General features: G+C 44.1%; 1 protein-coding gene across 1 annotated transcript in view; it reads right to left on the reverse strand.

The window, feature by feature from the left end:
* The window catches only part of PSAT1 (phosphoserine aminotransferase 1), an 81,289-nt gene that overhangs the window by 25,605 nt on the left and 33,951 nt on the right, over positions 1 to 21,733 (reverse strand). Inside the window, exons 5-6 of the mRNA XM_069762918.1 lie at positions 14,982 to 15,154; positions 5,878 to 6,047 (exon numbers count right to left, since the gene is read on the reverse strand). Of these exons, the coding sequence (XP_069619019.1) occupies positions 5,878 to 6,047; positions 14,982 to 15,154 (343 nt within the window). The remainder of the gene's footprint in view (positions 1 to 5,877; positions 6,048 to 14,981; positions 15,155 to 21,733) is intronic.

Here is a 21,733-nt window from a genome sequence, read left to right on the forward strand (position 1 = left end):
TTTACTTACACTGGATGGACGTGCTGGATATTCCCTTTTCCTTTCTTCGATTTAATGAGATGATGAACACAAAAGCATTTGTGTCACTGGTGTGTGTATATATAATGTTTTCACGAATATTTGAGCCTGTGGTGCCTCGTGTGTGGAAGTGGTGAGTGATGTGATAACATGGGACATCGTGCTTTCCACTTGTTTCATGGCCCTGCAGACATGGGACGCTGTGTCTCCCAGTTGCCAGGCAATGCAGGACGCTGCCTTGCCTAGTGTTAGCCAGTGGTGGGAATGTGTGTTCACTGCTGTACAGGTGAGCAGGGAGTGGCTATCTGGACATGACTTGGAGGAATGCATCACCTGATTGTTATCTTTAGATTTGGGCTGGCTATTAAGGCCTGCTACCAATTCCATCCAGTCCCGTGCTGTTTATTCAGTTACCTTGTGTAGTGGTATGGTGAGGGCTCCCTGTCTGGGTTTTGGTTTCCCTACAGCAGTTGCTAATGGATTTTACTGGTTCACTTTCATTAGCTATTGTCCCCGGATTTTCCTTTGGTTTTTATTTGGGTTTTATTCTGCTAGCTTTGGATTTACACTTGTTACCTGACTCTACATGATCCGCGTCACCAGATGCCAGCTATCCTGCGATAGCAGTCGGGGAAGGGTTCTGTAAAGACCCCTCCCCTTCGGGGGTGGGTGAAGAATATCCCAGCCCTTAAGGATTTGCCTAGCGGTGGTGGCTTGCGCTTTTGCTTGTCCAGTGAGAGTCACTACAAAGTAGTTATTCCTGTGCATAACTTACAAGACATTGGATTGCAGGTATCATTTAATTCAACGTTCTGTTATTTGCATGCCAATGTAGATGGCTTTGGAGGCTAGATCATACTGACAGATGCCCTTTTAAATAAATAAAATGATTATCCTTCTATATTATTTCAAAACACTCTTTTTCGGTGATTCCTTTGTATCTCCGTTCATGCTGCACCCACATACACACAAATGATACACCATTTGAAAGGTATACTTGCCCCCTTCAGCAAGCAAATAGCCAAACAAACCACACATCCACGATGTTATCACAAAATACATTTTAAACATTAATTTTCATAAAACTGCAGTAAGGAAAAATGACCTGTAAGTGGCACCACACTACCCCAAAGCACAATACCACAAGGCTGAAACAAATCATAACATTTGCCTTGGGGGCTTCCCAGCTTCCCGAACTCCTTAGGCCTCTTTCACACTTCAGTCTTTTGGCGTCAGTCACTACCGACATAGTGACGGATTGACGGATCCGTCACAATTGTTGCGAAAACGGTTCTGACGGATCCGTTACTTGGGGGTTGTCTGAGAGAAGTATCTACTTTTTGGAGCATGCGCAATTGAAAAAACGGATTGGGGCGACGGATCCGCCGAAAAAACGGTTGCGGCGGATCCGTCGCCCATAGGCGCCCATTCTATGGAATGGCTAATGCGACGGATCCGTCGCGATCCGCCATTTCGGCGTTGACAAAAAACGTTCCAATGTCCGTCTATTTTCAGAAAACGTCCGCCAAATTTCGACGGATCCGTCGCATGGCGGATGGAACGGACGACCATCCGTCACAAATGCAAGTCTATGGGAAAATAACGGATCCGTCAAAAAAAATAACGGATCCGTTATTTGAGGAAAATGGCGGTTTTAGACTGACGCCAAATAACTGAAGTGTGAAAGAGGCCTAACCCAGACAATTTCAGGCAGGTACATATAAAATATTTGCTACATATGTGGAACTAGAATAAAAGTAAAACTTTACCTGTTTTAAGGCCATGTTCACACAGTGCGTTTTTTACCGCGGCGGTTTTGCCGCTGCGGTTCCGCAGCTGTTTTCCATGCAGGGTACATTACACTGTACCCTATGGAAAACAGGACACACTGTGCACATGGTCCGGAAATTGTAAAAAAAAAGACGCGCTGAATAGCTCCCGGAAAAAAGAAGGAGCATGTCAATTCTTTTTCAGGAGCCGCAGCGGTTCTGCACCCATAGACCTCCATTGTGAGGTCCAAACCGCAGTAAAACCCGCAGATCAAAAATATATCTGCGGGTTTTACTGCGGTTTGATGTGCAGAACCGCTGCAGCAGGAAGTGCGGGGAGCGGGCGGAAGTGCGTGGGCGGAGTGTGGCTGCCCCCCCCCGTGTTCCGATCCCGCCCCCCCCGTGCTCCGATGCCCCCCCCCAGTGCTCTGATGCCCCCCCCCAGTGCCCTAATCTCCCCCCCTTATACTCACCCGGCGTCCCGGTGTCCGTCCGGCCGTCTTCTCCCTGGGCGCCGCCATCTTGCAAAATGGCGGGCGCATGCGCAGTGCGCCCGCCGAATCTGCCGGCCGGCAGATTCGTTCCAAAGTGCATTTTGATCACTGAGATATAACCTATCTCAGTGATCAAAATAAAAAAAATAGTAAATGACACCCCCCCCACTTTGTCACCCCCATAGGTAGGGACAATAAAAAAAAATAAAGAATTTTTTTTTTTTTTTTTTTCACTAAGGTTAGAATAGGGGTAGGGGTAGGGTTAGGGGTAGGGTTAGGGGTAGGGTTAGGGTTAGGGGTAGGGTTAGGGGTAGGGTTAGGGTATTTTCAGCCATTTTAACCCTAAAAAAATTCCTAGAAAACACACAGACTCTGGCTAGAAAACTGCATCAAAAAACGCATCAAAAAACGCATCAAAAACGGACCAAAAAAGGACCAAAAAAAGGACCTGCGTTTTCTGCCAAGAGCTGCAGTTTTTTAAAAAACAGTCAGGAAAAAAAAAGGATGGAAATCCTGAACGTGTGAACATACCCTAAGACTTCAGCTTTAAAACTGAAGATACAAATGAATGCAGCCTAAAAGAGACCGGACAGGTTCTGAACTGTCAGATTTTCCATATTATTTGACAGTCATAGAAAAGTCTTATTTCCTTCTAAGGTTGCAGCTTATTGGTGACCTGGAATCACCTCTGGTTCCAAGTAAAAAACTACAGCGTTGACATAACTCAGACTGTACATTGTTTCCCGATGGCAGAGATCGGTGGAAACAACCTTGCAAAAATTGGGAGAAAAAAAAATCCAATCATAGGGGAAAAAAGGGAAAATAATCTGCAGATAATATTTTATTTTTATTTTTTTTTAAAAGGGATATTCCCAATTATTATACAATGGTGTAAATACACTTAGTTATGGGGTCAATTCTCTCCTTCATCACTCTTATTGTCAAAGTGGTACTGCTGTACAGGGAGCTGCTCCGTTCACATACATAGGGCTGTGTTGCACTTGCCTACACTGCAGATAGATGGCAGTGCTGCTGCCCCTGTTCTTTTGCAAGGTCCTGACAACCTTCTGATCAGTAAGTAAAATGCCATTATGTTTAATGTTGGGGGATCTTCTTTAGGCTGGAGTCACACACAGCATATAAAAAATTGGTCCGTTTTACACAGACGAGAATCGCAGAAATGTTCCCTGAACAGTGATCCGTATGTCATCCGTGTGCAGTGCGAGGATGCGATCTTCTCACATGTAAGCATCCGTATGGCGAGATTTTCTCGCCTGCTTGCAAAATGGACATATAATGTGTAAATGGACAGTGTGTAGTGGCACCACCCAAGTACGCAATAGCTCGGCCTCCACCGCAGACAGACCAGCAGAGCAGTCTGAGAACTGGAGGAAGACTATTGTGTCCATGGCAGGTATTCCCAACATTATTCCAATGAAATATATGTTTTTCTTTCATGCATATCAGCTGTTCAGATCTATGGGTCGGACACAGATGTCCCTGAGAATCTGCCTCTAGAGCCTATTTAAAATAAAAAAGGGACATTCCTAATGTGATATGTAATGGTTGACACTGCTATTATAAATCACACTGCTACTATAATCACACACAACTCTGCAGAGATCAGAGCTAACAGTAGAGCAGAAGTGAACTTTATCTCAGTACAAACACATCTGCAGTTGTCCTGCCAGTGCTGTATTGCCCCTCCCCCCACTCCTACTCTGGCTGCCTGTGAAATGGAAATTGAATCACTGAGAAGACAACTGCAAAATTGTTGTGTTTGTAATGAGACAAAGCTCAATTCTGCTGTACTGTCATAATCAGGCACAGCTCTACAGCTTTGGTGATAGAACTGAGAGAACAACTGTAGATGAAGATGTGTTTGTCATGAGACAAAGTTCACTTCTGCTGTACTGGTAGTTCTAATCTAATCTCACAGCAGAGTTGTGTATGGTTATACAGTGGGTATGGAAAGTATTCAGACCCATTTCCGTTTTTCAATCTTTGTTTCATTGCAGCCTTTTGGTAAATTCAAAAAAGTTCATTTTTTTTCTCATTAACCCCTTTAACCCCAAGGGTGGTTTGCACATCAATGAACAGGCCAATTTTTTCAATTCTGACCACTGTCCCTTTATGAGGTTATAACTCTGGAACGCTTCAACGGATCCTGGTGATTCTGACATTGTTTTCTCGTGACATATTGTACTTCATGATAGTGGTAAAATTTCTTTGATATTACCTGCGTTTATTTGTGAAAAAAATGGAAATTTGGCAAACATTTTGAAAATTTCGCAATTTTCCAACTTTGAATTTTTATGCAATTAAATCACAGAGATATGTCACACAAAATACTTACCGTATATACTCGAGTATAAGCCGAGATTTTCAGCCCAAATTTTTGGGCTGAAAGTGCCCCTCTCGGCTTATACTCGAGTCACGGTGGGTGGCAGGGTCGGCGGGTGAGGGCGCTGAGGCATATTCACCTAGTCCCGGCGATCCTGGCGCTCCCCCTGCCGTCCCACGGTCTTCGGTGTTGCAGCTTTTCCACTGTTCAGCGGTCACGTGGGACCGCTCATTAGAGAAATGAATAAGCGGCTCCACCTCCCATAGGGACGGAGCCACATATTCATTTCTCTAATCAGCGGTAACGGTGACCGCTGATAGAGGAAGAAGCTGCGGCACCGAAGACCAGCTGTCCGGGAGAAGGAGCCGGACGCCGGGACCAGGTAAGTATGTCATATTCACCTGTCCCCGTTCCAGCCGCCGCTCCATCTTCCCAGCGTCTCTGCGCTCTGACTGTGCAGGTCAGAGGGCGCGATGACGCATATAGTGTGCGCCGGGCCCTCTGCCTGATCAGTCAGAGCGGAGAGACGCCGGGACCGGACGCTGGGAGCTGCAAGCAAGAGGCGAGTATGGCATTTTTTTTTTATTTCAGCAGCAGCAGCAATGGCACAGATATATGTGGAGCATCTATGGGGAAATATTAACGGCGCAGAGCACTATATGGCAGAGCTATGGGGCAATATGAACGGTGCAGAGCACTATATGGCAGAGCTATGGGGAAATATGAACGGTGCAGAGCACTATGTGGCAGAGCTATGGGTAAATATGAACGGTGCAGAGCACTATATGGCAGAGCTATGGGGAAATATGAACGGTGCAGAGCACTATGTGGCAGAGCTATGGGGAAATATGAACGGTGAAGATGGGGTGCAGATTACATTAAGGAGAAAAAATAACTTTTTTGAATGCACCAAATGGCTGCAATGAAACAGAGTGAAAAATTTAAAGGGGTCTGAATACTTTCCGTAGCCACTGTAAGAGCAAAGTGTCAGTCATTACATGTCTCACACTGGTAACACTTCTTTAATTCATTTAAAATAAGTTCTTAAAGTAGATTATCATACAGATCTGTGTCTGGCTCAGCTTAATAGCTCCTTTGCATTTAATATAGATTTTTCTGAAATAGGACATTGGATAGCAGATTTCAAGTGGCTATGCCCATTTAGATATGGTAGTATTTTTTTTTACTGTATCAAAAAGCCTTGCCTATTAAACACTGTGAATCACAATTACGGTACTTAGAATTTACATACCTGAAGCATGGAGGAGTGTTATACAGAGAAGCATTTCCTGCCTGGATTTTGTAATCAAGGATTGTAGGGCATTCTTTCAATGCAGAACTCAATAAATCCTCTCTAATTATTACCACTGTGACTCCGGCACAGCCAACATTCTTTTGCGCTCCGGCAAATACAAGTCCAAACTATAAAATGCAAATAAATAAAAAAACAAGTTCATTTTTTTTCTCCATTCCTGCACCCACCACCTGATCACAATCTGCATTTCTTTAAAACATAAATAGCATAGTTCAGGCTCATTTACTTCTCTTCAGACTCCATCTTGATTCCCAGATTTTAACCTGCATTGTATGCCTCTTCATTCTGCTATCAATCCCATGATGCATTAGTACATCATCACATGGGTCTAGACACATTTTAAGGTAAAGATGAAGTTACATTTCTCTATCCTCCTACATAAGCTAATAGATTTTAAGTAGAGTCAGCAAGTCTTAAAGGGAACCTGTCACCCCATTTTTTCAGATTGAGAAAAATACTGTTAAATAGGGCCTGCGCTGTGCGTTACTATAGTGTATGTAGTGTACCCTGATTACCCACCTATGCTGCGAAATACATTACCAAAGTCGCCGTTTCCGCCTGTCAATCAGGCTGGTCATGTCGGGTGACATCGCTGTTTCTTCCCCAGCTTTCCGTTGGTGGCGTAGTGGTGTGCGCATGTCCAAGTGCCGAATCCACTGCGCGCATGTGAAGAAAAAGCGCGCGATCTGCGCTATTACCCTGGTCATCGGTGGGGGCGGCCATTTTGCTGAAAAGCCATTTTTCTGGCCTGATACACTCAGACCAGTCTGGCTTTATGCCTGATAGGTCAACTGCGATTAATCTACGAAGGCTGTATATGAACTTGCAACTCAAAGCCGATAACTGTGGCCAGAGAGTTATTGCATCTTTAGACGCTCACAAGGCGTTCGATAGTGTGGAGTGGGGGTATCTCTGGCAGGTGTTGCGAAGAATGGGTTTGGACCGCAGTTCATATCATGGATTCAATTAATGTACTCGATGCCGATGGCCAGGGTTAGGGTAAACGGGGAGTTGTCACGGACCATACAATTGGCTAGAGGGACGAGACAGGGGTGTCCGCTTTCCCCCCTTTTGTTTGCTCTGGCGGTGGAACCACTGGCCGCTACGCTTCGACAGTCTGATGAGATGACGGGGTTTAAATATGGGGTGATTGAAGAAAGGGTGGCGTTGTATGCGGATGATATTTTGTTGTTTCTGGCTGACCCGGTTGCATCCTTGGAGGGAGCCATTGGGATTATTGAACGATTCGGATCAGTGTCGGGACTTAGGATAAATTGGAGTAAGTCTATCTTGTTTAAGGTGGACGATGTGGATGGGGAGCCATTGGAGGACGGGCGACTGGAGGTGACGAGTAAATTTAAGTACCTGGGAATATGGGTATCTATGCCGGTCACTGACTATATACATGAGAATCTGACTCCAATCTTGGGTGCCCTCAAGGCAAAAGCGGATGCATGGCTTAAGCTACATTTGTCTGTGGTAGGCAGGGTGAATCTTATCAAAATGATTCTGATGCCGAAAATATTGTATATTCTTCACAATGCGCCGGTTTGGATACCACGTGGGAAATTTAGACAGATCAACTCTCTGTTTAGGAATCTGATTTGGGGGAGGCAGCATCCGCGTATCAAACTGGAGACACTTCAGCGACCCAAGGATGATGGGGGTCTGGCATTGCCTAACCCTGAGTTGTACTTTCTTGCAGCCCAGAGTCAGCATTTAAGGGGCTGGGCGCATGGGGGGTCATCTGGGGCAGTACAGCGGTTGATGGAGGTGGTGACAAAAAGAAGGCCAGTGGTGCAATGTTTGGAGGATGGATCCTTGGAGAGTTTGGGGAAGCTATATCCGACTTTGCTGTTCATACGCAAGCTGTGGAGTAGATTGAGGCACATACGTGGGATCACGGACTTGACTAGATACTCGCCGCTATGGCATAATAACAATCTGAAAGAATTTGAGGCATTGGGGGTACTGATAGAGTGGTTGGGCAAAGGGATTCAGTATGTGTATCAAATAATTGAACAAGGTGAACTGTGAAAAAGCTATGACCACCAATCAATAATATAGTATAAAAAGCAGGGTGTGATTCTAGATTAAAAATTAACTTTTAATAAACTCGTTAAAAAATGGTAGACCCAAATAATCAAAACACATAAAGGACTCACAGTACGTCACATTTCAAAAGAAGAAATGCCAATATCACAAATAAATCGAACTGCCTCAGACCTCAATATCCCAAAATCCCTATGAATAAATCTATCATGGGAACATAAAGGACCGATATCAGCTGGCAGTGCGAAAAAACATCAAATTTCACATCACCTGGTCATTTGGCAGATCAGACCACATATGCTCTTTATATATGCATCTATTATTAGCAATGACCGCTCAAAATGGTGTGTGAAAGGAAAAAAAAGTGAACAGTTTCACCCTATAGCGAATTAATGACCGTTTTTATCTGGTGTAAAGACTGGGGAGATGGCACATCATTATCCATACAAATACCCCATCATAGAATATCACCAGTTTTTATATAGTGACCCCCAATGCAAAGTAACGAAAAGGTATACTTCCCTACGCGTTTCGTTTTTCTCTACTCATCAGGGGAAGATTCCTGTAATTCTCCATTGAGATAGGAGGAGCAAGATGGGGTTGTTGGAGTTTTGTTTTTATTTCATTAAAATAATTTTAAATAATGTGTTTGTGTTTTATTTAACCCTTTCATTCAATTGGATTAATAATGGATAGGTGTCATAATTGACGCCTCTCCATTATTAATTAGGCTTAATGTCACCTTACAATAGCAAGGTGGCATTAACCCTTCATTACCCCATATCCCACCGCTACACGGGAATGGGAAGAGAGTGGCCAAGTGCCAGAATAGGCGCATCTTCCAGATGTGCCTTTTCTGGGGTGGCTGGGGGCAGATATTTTTAGCCAGGGGGGGGGCCAATAACCGTGGACCCTCTCCAGGCTATTAATATCTGCCCTCAGTCACTGGCTTTACTACTCTGGCGGAGAAAATTGCGCGGGAGCCCACGCCAATTTTTTCCGCCATTTAACCCTTTATTTTAAGAGCTAGAACGGCCAAATTTTGCAGATACACACTACTGACATTAGTAGTGTGGAATCTGCAAAAAAAAAAAATGGAGAGAAGACATGGTTTACTGTATGTAAACCATGTCTCAAATCATGTCGGGTTTTAGGAAGGAGAAAGAAAAAGCCCGTAATTGAATTACCGGCTTTCAAGCTGTATAGCGCTGGAATAAATAGTAATATATATACATATATGTGTCTCACTGACATATATATATATATATATTCCATATATATATATATATATATATATTTTCTATGTGTACACATTTATTCTACCTATTGGACTGTAAGCTGTCTGTGATTTTACTGTACACCGCACTGAATTACCGGCTTTTCTCTCTAACAGCGCTGCGTATTTCTCGCAAGTCACACTGCTTGTCCGTGTGAAATCTGTATTTTTCACGCTTCCATAGACTTTCATTGGCGTATTTCTTGCGCAGTACGGTGACAAACGCAGCATGCTGCGATTTTGTACGGCCGTAGAAAGCCGTATAATACTGATCAGTAAAATACGGCAGATAGGAGCAGGGGCATAGAGAATAATTGTGCCGTATTTTTTGCGAGTTTTACGGACGTAGTTTCTGCGCTCTTACGTCCGTAAAACTCGCAAGTGTGAAGCCGGCCTAATGATGGGACGACTGGAGGAGTCATATCCACTCTGTACAGGGATCTGTTGCACACTTTTTTATTGGGGTTTCCAATACATGCAAGAGCTAAATGGGAAAGGGATTTGGGCCCAAAAGATAACGAGACTTGGGAGTCGGTGTTGGAATGGATCCCAAGACTGTCGCTGAGTGAACCGTATAGACTGTCACAGCTCTATGTGATACACAGAGTTTATAGGTCTCCGATGGTGCTATATAAGGCAGGATTGCGTAATGACTCTGAATGTCCGAGGTGTAAGTCTACGGATGCAGACATTTTCCATATGATGTGGACATGTCCGAGGTTGGCTGCCTTCTGGGTGGTAGTTTTGAGTCGTATGGAAGGTGCGTATGGATGCACGGTGCCAAGGGATCCAGTTGTCTGTTTGTTGGGATGCGTGGATGAGATTGGAGTGGATAAACACCTAAAGATAGCTATAGCCAGATTGTTGTATATGGCTAGGAAGGTGATAGCTAGAAACTGGATTAGGGAAGAGCCGCCGTCAAGAGGAGAGTTCCTCCAGTATGTGAAACAGGGCCTGACCCTAGAAAAAGGGATTTATAAGAAGAAAGGGAAAACTGAAACGTTCAATAAAATGTGGTCTCCATGGATTGCTATGGGATAGTAATGTGAAGTGTGGCTTATACGAATGGTTGAGGGATTAGATACTCTATTGTTTTAATGATGGTAGTAATTAACAAGATGAGCTGCTTTGTGGGGTGGGGGTGGGGGGCTTTGGGATCGAAGGGGGCTGTTTGAAGGGGGAGGAGGGGGGGAAATACTCTATATTGAAAATGTAAATGTAACATGTTAATTGCCTTGTTATTCTTAATAAAAATGTATTTGAAAAAAAAAAAATCATCATCATCAGTATCTGTAATAATTATTTAAAGGGAACCTGTCACCTGAATTTGGCAGGACCAGTTTTCGGTCATATGGGCAGGCGTGTACTACGGAGGACATAGAATGAACTTCAATCCAATATTGCGGCCAGCATGCAGCCAGCGGGTAAGGAAAGGGTGAATCAAACACCCAAAAACTCCGCCCATATGACCGAAAACCGTTCCCACCAAATTCAGGTGACAGGTTCCCTTTACGTTAAAATGGAACTAAGTAAAGTATTAAGAAAAGGAGGGATGTTTCTACCACCTTCATTCAGTTTGGATAAAAGTATTTTAATTAGAACAATTTAAAGTTTTCAAACTTTTCCAATAAAATAAAACTTTTATCCAAACTTGGATGGATGTGCTGGAAGCACCCCTCCTTTTCTTCACATTAGCTGGATACCTGCTGGTGATTTCAGCCACATTCGTTTGCAACGGCTTTTGATATATGTTTTCACAGTGTCAAGCTCTGACCTTCTCCCCCCCCCCCCCCCCCCTCTCCCATGGATACTAAGTAAAGTATTAGGCCGGCGTCACACTAGGCGTATGAAAATACGGTCCGTTTTTTACAGCCGTGATACGCAGAAATGTTCCCAAAATAGTGATCCGTATGTCATCCTCCGTAGGCAGGGTGTGGCAGCGTATTTTGCGCATGTCATCCTCCGTATGGCATCCGTACAGCGAGATTTTCTCGCCGGCTTGAAAAACGGACATACAATGGATCCATGGGCTCAAATATTTGTTAAAACATGTATACAGTAATATATATATATATATTTCATACAGCTCTAGATAGCAGAAAAGCCGGCAATTCAATTGCCGGCTTTTGCCATCTCCTTCCCAAACCCGACATGATATGAGACATGGTTTACATACAGTAAACCATCTCATATCCCTTTTTTTGTTGCATATTCCTCACTACTAAAGTTAGTAGTGTCTATGTGCAAAATTATTGAAGATCCTTGTCACCTGAAACAAAAGTTAAAATAAAAAAAATCAATATCCCATACCTTCAGTCATTCAGTCTTGTCCCACGCTGTAAATCCATCTGAAGGGGTTAAATAACTTTACAAGCAGGAGCCTGGTAATGCAGCTGTGCTCCTGACTGTAAAATCTGGGGAATGAATGGCAGGGGAACTAGCTACCTAGACTTGCGGTGCTGCGCCCCCTGCTGGCATAACCTCAGACAAACTCGAGCGTGAGAACATAGTCAGAAAAATTCCCAGATATAAAAATATATAATATATATATATATATATATATATTTTTTTTTTATTAGCTATTGAACCCGTTCTACCCCCGGGTGGCGAGCATCAATATTGGTATAAGGTCTCCATCCTGGTATGTGCTGCTCCATCCTGCGTCCCCATTCTGTCATGTGCTGCACCCATCATGCACCCCCATTCTGTCATGTACTGCTCCCATCCTGCGCCCCCATTGTGACATGTGCTGCTCCCATCCTGCGCCCCCATTCTGTCATGTGCTGCTCCCATCCTGTCATGTGCTGCTCCCATCCTGTGCCCCCGTTCTGTCATGTGCTGCTCCCATCCTGTGCCCATGTTCTGTCATGTGCTGCTTCCATCCTGCACCCCCGTTCTGTTATGTGCTGCTCCCATCCTGCGCCACCATTCTTTAATTTGCTTCTCCCATCCATATGCCCCATACGCTGCTCCATTATGGTTGATGGCCCCCATAAGATGCTCCATAGTATATGCCCCCGTACACTGCTCCATTATGGTTCATGGCCCCCATAAGATGCTCCATAGTGTATGCCCCCCGTACACTGCTCCATAAAGGTTTATGGCCCCCATAAGATGCTACATAGTATATGCCCCCGTACACTGCTCCATTATGGTTGATGGCCCCCATAAGATGCTCCATAGTATATGCCCCCGTACACTGCTCCATTATGGTTTATGGCCCCCATAAGACGCTCCAGTGTGTATGCCCCCGTACACTGCTCCATAAAGGTTTATGGCCCCCATAAGACGCTCCAGTTTGTATGCCCCCGTACACTGCTCCATTATGGTTGATGGCCCCATAAGATGCTCCACTGTATTATATGCCCCCATATGATACTCCATTGTATTATATGCCCCCCATAAGATGCTCCATTGTATTATATGCCCCCCATAAGATGCTCCATTGTATTATAGGCCCCCCATAAGATGCTCCATTGTATTATAGGCCCCCCATAAGATGCTCCATTGTATTATAGGCCCCCCATAAGATGCTCCATTGTATTATAGGCCCCCCATAAGATGCTCCATTGTATTATAGGCCCCCCATAAGATGCTCCATTGTATTATAGGCCCCCCATAAGATGCTCCATTGTATTATAGGCCCCCCATAAGATGCTCCATTGTATATGCCCCGTATGCTGCTGATATATATATATATATATATATATATATATATATATATATAAAAAAATACCATACTCACCTGAGCAGGCGGGGACACCGGCGCGCTGTGGGGGTCAGGTGCCGGAGTCACCGCTAGCTCAGGCCCCTCAGCACTTGCTATACTCACCTGTCTGTCCCATTCCACCGCTGCGCGCCGCCATCTTCCGGCTCCTCTGGCTGTGACTGTTCAGTCAGAGGGCGGCGCCGGCGCGCATTGAGCGCGTCATCGCGCCCTCTGATCTGTGAACGTCACAGCAGAGGACCCGGGACACGGAGCCGCACGCAGCGCTGGAACGGGGGACAGGTGAATATACTTACCCTCCTGGCGGTCCCTGACTCTCCGGTGGAGATCGAGGTGTGCGTTCAGTGTTTACGCATACTGCGATCTCCTGGGAGCGTCACTCTGTGGGGGCCAGACTGCGCCTGCGCTTGCGCAGTCTATAAAGGCTTCGGACTGAGTGACGCTCCCAGCGTTATATACATAGTGTGTGTATATATATATATATATATATATATATATATATATTATACACACACACACTATGTGTAGACATTTATTTTAGCTATTGTAGTCGTTATAACCTGTCAGTGTGATTTTACTGTACACCGCACGGAATTGACGGCTTTTCTATAGAACACCGCTGCGTATTTCTCGCAAGTCACACTGTTGGTCCGTGTGTAATCCGTATTTTTCTCGCCCCCATTGATGGATTTTTTTGCAATACGTTGACAAACGCAGCATGCTGTGATTTTCTACGGCCGTACAAGACCATATAATACGGATGCGTAAAATACGGCAGATAGGAGCTGCCCCATAGAAAATCATTGGTCCGTGTGCAATGCGTATTTTCTGCGTCAGTAAAACTCGCTGGTGTGACGACGGCCTTAATAGCTGAAATCTAAATGATATATTTACTAGTGGACTAGCTACAGAATGAATCACTAGAATTCTACTTTGAACATTAATGACAATCTTAGAACCAATGAGGCTCTGTTGACAGGTGTTTTTCTTTTCTTTACTGGCGTTGTGACAGATATGTATTCATTATTTATACAAAACATCCCATTAAGTTATAATGGGTTTATTATTTTCTCTTTGTCATTTCACTATAATGGCTGTGAAAGAACTGTGCATATTGTGCAACATAGTTTTAAAGTTTATAACAGACTTATTAAAGGGCCACTGTCACCCCCCTCCAGCCGTTAAGGTACCTTCACACATAACGATATTGTTAACGATATCGTAGCTTTTTGTGACGTTGCAACGATATCGTTAATGAAATCGTTATGTGTGACAGCGACCAACGATCAGGCCCCTGCTGGGAGATCGTTGGTCGCTGAATAAAGTCCAGAACTTTATTTCGTCGCTGGACTCCTCCTGACATCGCTGGATCGGCGTGTGTGACACCGATCCAGCGATGTCTTCACTGGTAACCAGGGTAAACATCGGGTAACTAAGCGCAGGGCCGCGCTTAGTAACCCGATGTTTACCCTGGTTACCATCCTAAGAGTAAAAAAAACAAACGCTACATACTTACCTAACGCTGTCTGTCCTCCAGCGCTGTGCTCTGCACTCCTCCTGTACTGTCTGTGAGCGTCGGTCAGCCGGAAAGCAGAGCGGTGACGTCACCGCTCTGCTTTCCGGCCGCTGTGCTCACAGTCAGTACAGGAGGAGTGCAGAGCACAGCGCCGGGGACAGACAGCTGTAGGTAAGTATGTAGTGTTTGTTTTTTTTTACTTTCAGGATGGTAACCAGGGCCGCGCTTAGTTACCCGATGTTTACCCTGGTTACCGGCATCGTTGGTCGCTGGAGAGCTGTCTGTGTGACAGCTCTCCAGCGACCAAACAGCGACGCTGCAGCGATCCGGATCGTTGTCGGTATCGCTGCAGCGTCGCTTAATGTGAAGGGGCCTTTACTTGAAAACTACTTTGTTAGTTAAGATAATATTATAGGTCAACATGTTTTGTTTCTTTTACAATAGGAACAAATACAAAAAAAGTTATATACCTTGGAAATATCAATTGGTCTAGACAGGAAGTTTGAAGACATATCACAAACCAAGAGTGCTCCCTTCACATCAGGAATATCGTGAAACTCCACGCCATGTACAGTTTCATTGCCACAGTAGTAAACATAGGAAGCTTCTGGGTTAAGATTCCAGCTGTCTGGATCTGGGATTTCTGAAAACAATCAAATTTATTTTATCTGCTAATAAAATTATGATGCATACTTATTTTAACTTTGTTTGCATAAAAATATATTTTTATTTTCTTTTAAAAGGTGCAACTGGGTTGGATAAAATACTGCAATAATGAAGTTCTACCTTAAAGATGTTGGCAATACCTGTTTTTTAATTGATGGCCTATCTTTAGGATAGGTCATCAATATCTGACCATTAGTGGGAATGCAAAACCTGGAAGTTCTTGTATGCTGCCGGCACATAGCAGCTCAATTACTTCTATAGTGTCCACATACAGTTATTGCAGATCAGCTCCCTGGATTTGTAGTACCCAGCCGAAGCCACTACTGAAGTGACGGAGATGCTGTGTTCCAGCAACATCTGAGAACATCAGCCACTGCCAGTAACAGCTAATCAGCAGGGGGCTTCTGGTGATGAATCCTCACCGACCAGATCTCGATGACCTGTCAGAATAGGCCATCAATAAAACTAAAATTACAAAAATGTAGTGGCTAACCCCTTATAGGCTCAGAATTCTACTGACAATTTAAAAAAAAAAAAAAAAAAAAAAAAGACAAATTGTTAGATGTAACTTGTCTAACAATCCTATAGAAAAAAAAAAAAAAAGTGGTCGTTAGGCAGTGTATTCTTATCAACTAGTACAAATTTGAAACCTCTTTACAGTAAACAAAGACATTTCTGATGCAATTACTGTGAGAAGAGGTCTCAAAAACCTTGAAGTATGGATACAGAAAGTCCATTTAAAAAAGAAAAAATGAAGATGTGGCACTCACCCGATAAAAGTCCTTTCATTTACCCATCATGGGATGAGGACATTGTACATAAGCGGCAGGTACATCTGAGGGTGCAATGGTGATCTAGTAGGACAACGGCCGTTTCGCGCCGACTGCGCTTCAACAGGTCCAGGTGCGTGATTAAAAATGATGTCATTTCCTTTATAGGGCAATACCGATCACATAATGAATAAAAACCTTCTCCTTACGTAAAACATACAGAATTACATAATACAAGTCAATAGTTATAATCACTTTACGGATGCAAAATCATTTTATATCAAAATTATAAAAAGACTGACATATCCAATTTATCATTCAGTCCTATTGGACTTGAGCATTACTTCTTTGTCCACCTGGCCTCATGTTGCAAGAGAATCCTGGTTGTGGTTTCCTCCTTGCGGCTGGTATTTAACTATTTCTATACCAGCAAATTTTAAGAGTCTAGGGCAGTGGTCCCCAACTCCAGGCCTCGAGGGCCGCCAACAGTGCAGGTTTTCAGGATTTCCTTAGTATTGCACAGGGGTTGGAATCATCTCCTGTGCAGATGATCACATTACCACCGATGCAATACTAAAGAAATCCTGAAAACCTGCACTGTTGGCGGCCCTCGAGGCCTGGAGTTGGGGACCCCTGGTCTAGGGTTTGCATTATGTTCCTCCTGCATATGTTTTATAAGCCTTAATGACCCTTTTCCAGACGTTATCGAATTAAAATGTTCTCTATATCTAGTTGCCATGGGCCAGATAGTTTTCCCTATATAATAAAACTGGCAGGGGCAGAATAGTGTATACACCACAGAATAGTGTATACATGAGATGAAATCCCTAGTCCTATGCCGAATCGGACCGATTTTTAAAGGGTTCTCCATAGTATGAAACATGCAGAAATTACAGCTACCACATTTATAATTGCCCTCGGGAGAGGCAACTTTTAGCCAATTACTTTCCACCAGCAAAAGTCGGTTATGTACCAGGATGTCCGCTAAATTTTGTGTTCGTTTATATGCGAATTGTGGTTTATTTATTTTCGATAAATCATTCTGTCTGCAAAACATGCCAGTTTTTTCTTAAGGCCGTGTGGATTATTTTGTTCATGGGACTATGTTTAAAGCTAAAAATAAATTTCTGCTCCGAATTTTCTGTTTTGGAAAGTTTGTTATGTCTGATTTTCTGTTTATTGAGCAGATCCATTTGTGTAAAGTTTTCCACCCATTTTTCTGCTTCCTCTATTAGAGGTTTTGGATAACCTCTGCTCAAAAAAATAGCTTGTAAATCATCCATTTGTTCTTTATAATTCTTCTGATTGATAATTTTTCGATATCTCATGTTTTGACTATAAGGTAGTCCCTTTTTTGTGTGTATGGGGTGTGCACTATCGTAACGCAACATATTATTTGTGGCAGTAGGTTTTTTATGCACCTGAGTATTAATTTCCCAATCTACAATGTCAATTTTTACATCTAGAAACTCTAAACTATTTCCACCGAAACATGATGTGAATTGCATATTCTCATTATTCACTTTATTTAAATATTCCACAAAGTCCTCAAATACCTCTTTTGGGCCATCTATATAATAAATATATCATCCACGAACCTCAAATAGGTCCGGATGTACCTTAGATATGGGTTGGACAGGTTATTGATGAATTTTTCACTGAAAACCGCAAGGAACAGATTCGAAAAAACGCATGCAACTGGTGTACCCATTGCGGTACCGGTTCTTTGCAGGTACCATTTATCAATGATTTTGAAGGCATTATGCGAGAGAACAAATCTGACTCCTTCCAAGATGAAGTCAATCAGATCCTGATCCTTGTTACAATTTGCCAAAATCTGGTGGATAGCTTCTATACCTTTATCTTGAAGGATTCTGGTATACAAGCTAACCACATCTATAGATGTTAACGAGAAATTAGTTTGCCAATCCATATCCTTTAGAATTAGCAAAAAATCTCCAGAGTCCTTTACAAACAAGGGTTTCTGCCGCAATAATGGTTTCAAAATCCAGTCCAAATACTGAGATAATGGTTCCGTCAGTGAGTCAATTCCTGATATTATAGGACGTCCAGGAGGTTCTTTTGCACACTTATGAATTTTCAGTATGCTATACCAATGCGGCATATTCGGGAAGTCAGGGAGTAGATTTTCACCCCTCTTTTTTGTCAATGTGACCCTCTCTACATACTTATTTAATAATGCCCTTAATTTTTCCTTAAATTTTAAGGTCAGATTATTTTCTAACAACATAAGTATCAGTGTCATTTAATTGCGACAGGGTTTCTTTTATATAATATTCTCGATCAAGAATCACTAGGCCTTTGTCTGCCTTCCGAAATACCACATTGCTTCATTTTCTCAGCCCAATTCCTCTTTGGATAAGTTCATACTGGGGCGGGGGGGCTTAATATAAAATAGCCTCCACCTCTTTGATCACCAGATCTTGAAACAAATCGATGGCATTCCCTGGAGAAAGTCTTAGTTACTCACCGGTTAACGGTGTTTTTCGGAGTCCATGACAGCACTACGGAGAGAGGGGATCCACCCTTCAGGAACAGGAAACCTACAGATACATAAGGGCGGCACCTCTCCCACGCATCAGTTGGTTTACAGAGCACAAGAGGACCACCAAGGTTAATAGCATACATAATAAACAATAATACAATAACTAACTATTCACTACCCGTGAATTATATATAAATAAAGGAAGAGGTGTACACCCAGAACTTAAGAAGACGGGAGGGTATGTACAGGTGCTGTCATGGACTCCGAAAAACACCGTTAACCGGTGAGTAACTAAGACTTTATTCGGTCGTCCATGACAGCACTACGGAGAGATTTACAGAGAGTATCTAACTAGGGAGGGACTACAGCTTGCAGCACCCTTACACCAAAAGAAAGGTCAGAAGAGGCACCCAGGTTCAATCTATAATGGTTATAGAAAGTGTTTGGAGAAGACCAAGTAGCAGCCTTACAAATCTGGTCGATCGACACCTCCAATCTTTCCGCCCACGAAGCCGCCATAGCTCTAGTGCAGAGGTCCCCAACTCCAGTCCTCAAGGCCCACCAACAGGTCATGTTTTCAGGATTTCCTTTGCATTGCACAGGTGATGCAATTATTACCTGGGCAAGACTAAGGAAATCCTGAAAACATGACCTGTTGGTGGGCCTTGAGGACTGGAGTTGGGGACCTCTGCTCTAGTGGAATGCGCTTTAAGACCTTCAGGCGCCGGCTTGCCCTTTGAGATGTATGCCAGCGAGATAGCCTCCCTGATCCATCTAGCTAGAGTAGATTTCGATGCTCTACGCCCTTTCCTACTACCCTGATAGATAACGCCCTATTCGTGTCCTATCTTCCGGGGATCAGTTACCGCTAGATACTTCAGGATACATCTTTTTACATCTAAAGTGTGTAACTTCCTTTCCTTATCATTAGTAGGATTGGGGAGGAAAGATGGAAGAACCATTTCCTGTGATCTGTGGAAACTGGACACTACTTTAGGGAGATATGCTGGATCAGGGGATAGTATCACCCTAAGCTGCATGTAAGGGGGAACCCTGGATAATGCTTGTATGTCACCTATCCTTCGCGCCGATGTTATGGCCACCAGGAAGGCTACCTTAAGAGATACATTTTTAATAGAGGCTGAAGTAATTGGCTCAAATGGGGCCTCTGTCAAGGCTGAGAGGACTAGGTTCAGGTCCCAAGGCATGACTCTATTCTTCACAATTGGCCTAGACAGTTTTGTTGCCCTGATGAATCTGCTGACCCAGTGATTCTCAGCAATGTTGCAGCCAAAGAGGGCCCCCAAGGCTGATACCTGCACTTTAAGAGTATTTGGGGATAACCCCATATCTAACCCCTTCTGTAAGAATTCCAAAATCTGGTCTATTGGTATTGATTGACCAGCTATTACCCCCGAGTTCTGAAGAAATCTCTTCCAGATTCTGACATAGATTTTTGTGGTTATCACTTTCCTGCTTTTCAGCAGCGTGTTAATGAGGGCCGGCGAGAACCCCCTATCTTTTAGCAGCGCCCGCTCAAAATCCACGCCGTCAGATGAAGGCCAACCGCTCGAGGATGGTAGACTGGGCCCTGGGATAGGAGATCCGGAATGTCTGGCAAGACCCATGGATCGGACATCGACATAGCCCTCAGGCATGGAAACCACGTCCTTCTGGGCCAGAAGGGGGCAATTAATATTACTGTGGCTTTGTCCTTCCTGATTTTCCTCACCACCAGAGGAAGGAGACAGGGGAGGAAAGGCGTAGGCTAGCCTGAAGTCCCAGTTTATGAGGAGGGCGTCTACTGACAGGGGACTTTCTCTGGGGTTCAGAGAGCAGAATTGTGCCACTTTCCTGTTTTCTTTTGTGGCAAACAGGTCTACCTCTGGTTGTCCCCACCTTTCCACGATAAGGTCGAAGATGGTGCCGTTCAGGGACCACTCTCCCTGCCTCAATGTGTTGCGACTTAAGAAATCCGCCGTAGTGTTTTCTGCCTCTTATGTGTAGAGCCGTCAACGAGAGAAGATGTTGCTCTGCTAGATGAAACAGACGATCTGCTACACACATCAGGGATCTGGAATGAGTCCCGCCTTGGTGATTTATGTATGCCACGGTGACTCGATTGGGTGACTCGATTGTCCGAGAATACCCGCACGTGGTGGCCCTGTAGATAGACAAGGAGTGTTTTAACCGCCTGCTCCACAGCCGTTAACTCCTTTAGATTGGAAGACATTTCCATCTGATCACGATCCCAAAGCCCCTGGACCAATGTATGAGCCCTCCACCCAGAAGGGCTAGCGTCCGAGGTGACAATACAAGTTATATTATATACCCAGGGGACCCCTGTGGACAGATTCTCTTGATCTAACCACCACCCGAGGGATACAATAGCGTCTTGGGATAGGGTCAGCAGGCTCTCCAGACATCCCCCCCAACCTTTTTTGATGTAACAGCACCTCGCCCTGAAGTATCCTCGTATGATACGGAGCCCATCGGACCGCTGGAATACAGGAAGAGAGAGAGCCTAACAGAGACATGGCTTTCCGTAGGGACATGGTGGGGTTTTTTGAGGCATTCAGCACTTGAAGGTGCAGGCGATCAATTTTTTCTTGAGGCAAACGGCATTCCTGAACCTGGGAATCCAGGGTCAGGCCTAAAAATCGCTGCACCGTCATGGGCTGTAACCGTGATTTTTTAACTTTTAGCATCCACCCCAGATGCTCTAGAGCCAACATCACTTTATGTAACTGTTCTAGACAGTGATCCGCCGTTTTACCTACAATAAGGAGATCGTCCAGGTAGGGGATTATTAGAATGTTGGACTCATGCAGGTGTGCCATAACTTCCGCCATTACTTTGGTAAATACCCGAGAGGCGACCGAAATCCCAAAGGGAAGGGCCCTATACTGGAAGTGTTTTACTACCCCATCCAACCGTACCGCCACCCTCAGGTATCGTTCCGCGTCTAATTTTGGCGCCTTATCCCAGGTGTTCACCATGGGGTCCTCAAAGGGGTATCTTCGTTTAAAGGCCGGTGGAAAAGAGCCTTTTTTCTCTGGCTTCTTCGATTCTCTTTTGATGAGGTTCTGCACCTTGTCATTGAGCGGAAAAGACCTACGTTTTTTAGGGTCTAGACCGCCAAACATTAGGTCCTGCGTTGAACGTTCCGGCCTTTCATCCGCCACCCCCATGGTGGATCTAACTGATTTGATTAGTTTGTCCATTTGGTCCAACGGGAAACAGAAACGGTTAGACTCTTCTTCCGAAGACGCTGAGGAGA

Source organism: Ranitomeya imitator, chromosome 1 (assembly GCF_032444005.1).
Source record: "Ranitomeya imitator isolate aRanImi1 chromosome 1, aRanImi1.pri, whole genome shotgun sequence".
In the NCBI taxonomy this organism is placed as follows: Eukaryota; Metazoa; Chordata; class Amphibia; order Anura; family Dendrobatidae; genus Ranitomeya; species Ranitomeya imitator.